At 63.6% G+C, this 6,483-nt stretch overlaps 1 protein-coding gene across 1 annotated transcript in view; it reads right to left on the bottom strand.

Annotated features, from left to right (window-relative positions):
* Positions 1 to 313: 313 nt before the first annotated feature.
* Atp2c2 (ATPase secretory pathway Ca2+ transporting 2) overlaps positions 314 to 6,483 on the bottom strand; it is a 46,634-nt gene continuing 40,464 nt past the window's right edge. The window contains exons 19-27 of the mRNA XM_027933290.3: positions 5,723 to 5,820; positions 5,595 to 5,645; positions 4,583 to 4,749; positions 3,953 to 4,021; positions 3,755 to 3,871; positions 2,813 to 2,960; positions 1,753 to 1,851; positions 1,426 to 1,567; positions 314 to 432 (exon numbers count right to left, since the gene is read on the bottom strand). Of these exons, the coding sequence (XP_027789091.3) occupies positions 314 to 432; positions 1,426 to 1,567; positions 1,753 to 1,851; positions 2,813 to 2,960; positions 3,755 to 3,871; positions 3,953 to 4,021; positions 4,583 to 4,749; positions 5,595 to 5,645; positions 5,723 to 5,820 (1,010 nt within the window). The remainder of the gene's footprint in view (positions 433 to 1,425; positions 1,568 to 1,752; positions 1,852 to 2,812; positions 2,961 to 3,754; positions 3,872 to 3,952; positions 4,022 to 4,582; positions 4,750 to 5,594; positions 5,646 to 5,722; positions 5,821 to 6,483) is intronic.

Here is a 6,483-nt window from a genome sequence, read left to right as displayed (position 1 = left end):
TCTGGAAGGGCCCCGAGTGTCACCAGTTGGGCTGCGTGGCCTCAAGCTGTGGCATGAACAGGCAGAGACACAGTTGATAAAAACCAGGTGATTTAATAAATAAATGCGGCCCCTCCCGTGCGTCCCAGAGCCCCGCAGGGGGAGGACGGCAGAAGCAGCCTCCAGAGAGCAGCCACGGCCTCCTCCAGGTCTCCCCAGAGGACAGTCCACGCCTGCAGCTGCGCCGCCCTGGAAGCCTCCCTCTGAAGTCCACGTTGTGCCAGGGCCACGGCTCCGAACACAGATGGCGCAGGGACGCCCCTCGGGTGGCGGCTCACACGTCGTCTCGGTGCGCCCCGGCTCTCCTGGCTGGGGAGCAGCACCTCTCCCAGAGCTTGGCGAGCTCCGACAGAAGGAAGACGGACGAGGCCAGGCCCGTCAGGAACAGCAGGTCTGCGGGGAGGCGGCAGAGGGGTCAGGGCCGCGCTGAGGTCACCTCCCACCCCGAGCAGGTCCCTGGCCCCGTCTAGGGCGAGGCACGGCTCCCTGTGGAATTTGGCGGGCAGACCCTCTTCCCACCGGGGGAGGCCTTTGCTAGAAACCGCGTCCGGGGCTCCTTCTCTTCTGCCTGTCCCCTGCCCTGCACGGTGCCCGCTGGTGACCCCCATGGGTGCTGGTGGAGGACAGGCACCGTCCCTCCCCTGCCGAGGCCACAAGCGCAGCCCCTGTGCAGCCTCACACCTCACCGGCCATCGCAGGTCCCTCCTGAGCAGGGACAAGCCACAGGCCGCCCTGTGTCAGCCCTGGGGACCAGCCCTCTGCTCCTCGGGGGGACTGGCCAGGGCAAGACTGAACCAGGAGGGAGAGGGGACGAGCCCTCTGGACACTGCTGCCCTTCAGGTGACCCCCGCACAACCCTTCCTTGCTGGGGTGAGGGACTGTTCCCTCCCCTGCCAGCCTGGCTGGGGACATGGGAGTCCTGGGTCCCATACCAGGTGTCTCAGGGGCTCCATGTCACTAAATCAGGTCTGTTTTAGCAAGAACCGTAGGGTGGCCCAGCTTCTGGTCTCTAGAAATGTCAAAGTCACAGAAGGCTTGGGGTCCAGGCCACGCCCCCCAGCTGAGGGGACATCAAGGGCTGAGCTCAGACAGTCCTGCCCACTGCAGCTGGGGGCCTCATGTGGCTGGTCCTCCTGCCCTAAGGGCCGGATGTGGACCCCCTCCCAGGCCCTACTCCTGGCGAAGGGGCCTCTTCCTGAGCCTCCTTGTCCTCTTGATGCCTCCCTCCTGCCCAGGTCCAGGGCAGAGCAGCTGCCCGCCTGCCGCCGTGTGTGGGGCTTCGGCATCTCGGGGCGCACCGCCCACAAGCCCTCGGGCCCTTGCCTGGCAGGGGCGGGGGCAGCACCTCCAGCCTGTTAGTGACCTCTCCTCAAGTCCCGCACTCACCCAGCGCTCCCAGGTTCTCCGTCTGGAAGACCCTCTGCAGGGGCGGGACGTAGATCACGGCCAGCTGCCCCAGGAGGGACCCGAGGACCGAGTAGAGGAACATGCGGTTCCTGAGGAAGCCGATCTCCAGAATCAGCTTGGTCTGCGGGGAGGAGGCTGCGCGTGGGCACCTCACAGTAGGGCAGCGCTGCCCAGCGCCACCTGCTCTGAGCCGCCCGAGGCCTGGACAGACCGGGGCTCACAGGTGACCCCGCAGGGTGGAGGCTGGCGGCAGCTCTGCTGAGCCTTTGCCTGTCAGGAGGACGCAGGGTGCAGCCACTGTCATACCTGGGAGCGGCAGGTCAGGGCGTTGAAGAGGTCGAAAAACACGAAGCACGTGAAGGTCATGGTGGTGGTGCGCGGGGTGCTGGCCCCGTCGTCCGGGATCTGGAACACGCACAGGCAGGGCCGGTGAGGCCGCGGGTCCTCAGTGCGCCGTCCTCACCTGGGAGCCCAGGACAGAGCCTCTGCCGCAGACCAGGCCCTGGCCAGCCACCGCCTCTGGCCCCGAGCTCCACGGTGGGAGCTGCAGACGCATCTCCTGACCACAGCTGAGTGCGGCCACTGAGTGAGGACCTGGCTCTGGGTGTGCCGTGAGCCCTCTAGGGGGCAGTGCTGCCTCCTTCCAGGAGGTAGACAAGCTAGCTACCTGCGAAAAGCCGTCGCCTCCAAGGAAGGAGGACAGCTGGCCGCAGAGGAAATCATGGCCTTTGAGGCCCCCAGGGTGGACGCAGAAACCTCCCCAGCTCTGCCACGCAGCATCGTGGGCACAGGTTTCCGGGCATCTCTCGCCTCTACCTCCCCCTCCTGCATGGGACTCTCCCTGGCCCTCCCAACCCAGAGGGACGGGCACGGTGGCACACGCCTGTAATCCTAGTGACTCAGGAGGCCGAGGCAGGAGGACCTCAAGTTGGAGGCCAAATGGATTCCCGGCCTCACTGCCCAGCCTTGCCACTATAGGACCCAGCCGGGCCCTGCCCCTGCAGGCCATGATGAGTGACCATGACGAGATGCCATGGAAGGTAAGACAGGAGGACGCTCTAGGTCCCCAGTTGCTTCCTGGTGACAACAAAAGCCGTGGGGGCTATGTCCCCTCGAGGAGGGAACCTGCGTCTGTTGTCAGCCTCCATCGGTTCACGCCCGGCTGCCGCCTGGCTGGGCGCCCACCCACTGGCCTGTGCCCTCCCGGCAGGCGGTAGCTCCTCCCCGCTCCTGGGCCACCCTTCCCTGTGTTGCGTGTCCCTGTTCCTTCTGGTGGCCCCAAGTTCTCCATCTGCCTACGCGTCTCTCCCCTGACCGGGCAGGGACCGTCCAACCCCAGCGTCAGCCGATGGGGCACGTGACTCACCTCTTTCCAGAAGACGAAGAGGGTCCCGCTGATGATGGTGGCAGCGGACAGGAGGGTCTTCAGGATGAGGGATCGGCTCAGGATTGTGTCCCTGACGTTCCGTGGGGGCTGCCTCAGCATGTCCCTGTCCACGGGCTCTACCCCCAAGCTGTTCCCAAGACAAGGGACACTCTGATGTGCACCAGAAACAGAGGAGGACCTCGGCACAGACACAGGCCCGAGTCAGGCTGCCAACCTGCTGCAGTGCCCGCCAGGATCTCCCGGCCTTCCCCATGCCCCCTCGCCCCTGGCCACCTCTGCCTGTCCTCGAGATAGCAAGGGCAGCCCACCCAGTGGGTGATGGCACCGGTGCCCGCCTTCCCACCACGCGGTGATCTCAGTGACCTGGTCTTTCCTAGTCTTTAGGCAAGTCCCAGCTCCGGGGAGCCCTCTGGAGGGGCTGTGAGAAGCGGGGCCCAGCTCTGCCCACTGCAGGGCCCCTCAGTCCCAAGAGACTCGACTTCTGCTACCAACCGGCAGGATGGGGGCTCACCCCGCCGTGGCTGGCCAAGGGCACTTGTAGAAGAGGCGGCTCCAGCGCCGGGGGGTGAGCTGGGCCCTCCCTCCCTCCCTCAGGCCGTGCTGCTGGTCACATAGGACAGGTCTGCCTGGGACACCACCTGGTGTGCCGCTCAGCAGGGTGCCAACCCCAACCCGTCTTTCCCCCGCGCCTGTCTGCACACAGCCAGTGGCACACATGCCCCCGTGGGATGCCTGCCCCGTGCCAGCAGCCGGGGGACAGCCAGGACCAAACCCAGCCCCACCTCTGAAGTTGTGTCACCGCCCAGCCCTGCCCAGCTCCGTCCCCCTCAAAGCAGGTGGTTCTCCGGCCTCCTCGGGTGGGCCTGGGCCTTCGCCCCTGCTGCAGGCCTGGGGGCGGGCCCGGCCCCACTGTCCGCTCACCTCTGTGCGGGTGGCCCGTCCATGATGATGTTGACCCACAGGATCTGCATGGCGTTGAGGGGACTGGGCAGGTTGAACACGGTGGAGAGGGTGAGCAGGCTCAGGGCCGAGATGCTCCTGCGGGCACAGCACAGACGCAGCCGTCAGCGCCACCCCGCGGACAGGTGCCCGGGCCGCGGGACTGCGGGCCCCACTCACGTGCTCAGCTGGAACCGGACGAAGTTCTTGATGTTGTGGAAGATGGCCTTGCCTTCCTCCACGGCGCTCCTGTGGGGAGGGACGGTGTGGGCAGAGCGGTCCTGCAGGCCTGGCCTCGCGCAGTGCTGGTGAGCAGGCGGGCGGCCCTGCAGGTACTCTGGGGACACACTGTTGCCCTAACCGTGTCCACCAGCCTCTGGGGACCTGCCCGAGGCCCTGTAGCCCTCTGTTCACGAGGTACACTCAACGCCTCCAATTACCGTCTGGCTGAGCCTGGGCCACTCCTTGGCTAAGACCCTGCAGTACTTAAAGGCCACAGCAACTGGCCGTCCGAGACAGGACCACAGGAGACAGCATGAGGGGACCTTCCTGAATCTGCAAGAGGCTCTGCCTGGGCTCAATCCCACTTTTATGGAATGGCGCTGCCACCGCCCCAGGACCCTGCTTTGAGAGGCGCCTGGGGACACGTGCCAGAGTCTGGGCCGAGTCTCAGGAGGCAGCTTTCTGGGGACTCCTTGGACCCCTCCTCAGCAGAACCCCTGCCCCGCCCCGTCTCTCACTGCAGCAGGTCCCGGGGGGGGCTGGTCACCCCAGCTCTGGCCACCGATGACCTGCCGGCGAACCGCTCACATGATGGTGGAGAAGTTGTCGTCCACCAGGATCATGGTGGCGGCCTCTTTGCTGACGTCAGTCCCCGTCTGCCCCATAGCGATGCCAATGTCTGCAGACTTGAGGGCCACCGCGTCGTTCACACCGTCCCCCGTCATGGCCACAATTGCCCCCGACTCCTGCAGAGCCTTGGGGAAGAGCAGGCGCTGGAGGCTGCAGCCAGAGGTCCCCTCCAGCACCTCCTCCTGGCCTGGCCCTGTGGGCTGTGTGTGGCCGCAGAGCCCCTGGCTGGGGGACACTGGAGCAACACAAACCTTTCCTCCTTTTTAAACGTTTTCTCTCAGGTACTTTGTCACAGCAACAGGACACTAGCAGATGAGGAATCTGTGCCCTAAAACCATGATGTGCCTAGTATATAGATTTTTTTTTTGAGGAATAAGTAGAGATTATGCAAGTGACATCAAAAATACCCAAAAGAACTCAACCAGCCCCAAAATAACATGAAAGAAAAAAGCACCAAAGAGCTCAGGAGCAGGTCTCAAGCCCTGTGCGGGGAGGACAGGAGCACTTCTGGGACCCACTGGATCCTAAAATGACAGCCTTTTCCTCAGGACCTTGCTGTGGGACAGGTGCGATGACATCAACAGTGCCCCGTTCCACAAGAGAAACCAAGACGTGGAGTACATTAACGAGAGCCACGCGGAGGGGCAGCTGTCAGGCCCGGCTCCTGCCCCGCCCTGCCCCGCCACGCCCAGCTCCCGATGATCCTCTTTCCCCTGTTGGTGACCAGCGGCCCCCAGTCCCATTTCCATTTCCTAAAAGGGTCCCTGGCTGTCATCTGGGCTTGCGCCTGCCCTGCAGAGGTGACATTCCCCAGAACCCATGCAGCTAAACGTGGCCACGTGGCAGCACTCGGTGCGGTGGCCTGGGCACTGGGTGACGTGGAACCACAGCTGGAGACACGGCTGCCCACCCTGGACTGTCACTCAAGGGACCAGTGAGCCCCAGGGGCCACCGTCTGGGCACCGCTTACCTTTATGATCTTGAGCTTGTGCTGGGGGCTGGTCCTGAAGAACACGGACACCTGCACCCGCAAAGTGAGGAGAGTCACCAACCTGGGGCTCCCGACGCCCCCGCCCGGCCGTGCCCGGGACAGCCCACCTGCCCGACGCAGGCCGCCAGCGCACGCTGCTCTGTGCCCGCCACCTCCTCCCCAGACATGGCTCTCAGCTTCCCGTTGCACAGGCCGATGCTTCTTCCTTCAGGGAGAATCCGCACTGAGGACCACACAGGCCCCGATGGTGGCCCACCCCCGCCTGTCATTCCATGTCCCCGATGTCACTTCCTACTTGAGTGTGGAATGACAATAAAACCACAATGGACACCGTGTGCTGAGCACCTGCTACGTTCCTGATCTCAGTTCCACCCCAGGACTGACGGGCAGCAGGCCTGATTCTCCCCACTTTAAAGAGGGGAAACAGAGGTGAGTTCTTCCAGGTCACACAGCCAATAAGGGGTAACACTAGGACCTGAAATGGTTCTGACTCAAAAGTCTGTGATCCTTTCACACACTAGACTGCCTCGGGACAGAATGGGGGAAAGCCAACATGTGACGACACTCACAACAGTAGTCACTAGAATAGGAGGAGGAGACTGAGGGTCAGAGTGGTTCAGTGATTTGCCAAGGGTACACAGCTAGTGCCAGAAGCCAGATGGAAACTGTCCCTTGTGCATGATGCTGCCTGCCAGGTGAAGTCACATCGCTTCATGGACACGGGCAATGGCAACACGGTTGGTCCTCACTTTCCATGAGGACCCCTTTTGGAAAGCCTGCTGATATTTTGCAAACAGACACACCTTGGAAGGTGGAGCAGTAGGGCACTGGTCAGGGAATCTCAGATTCTTTTTTTGGGGGGAGGGAT

This window comes from Marmota flaviventris, chromosome 18 (genome assembly GCF_047511675.1).
Source record: "Marmota flaviventris isolate mMarFla1 chromosome 18, mMarFla1.hap1, whole genome shotgun sequence".
NCBI classification, from domain to species: Eukaryota; Metazoa; Chordata; class Mammalia; order Rodentia; family Sciuridae; genus Marmota; species Marmota flaviventris.
This window is presented reverse-complemented; position numbering and strand designations above follow the sequence as displayed.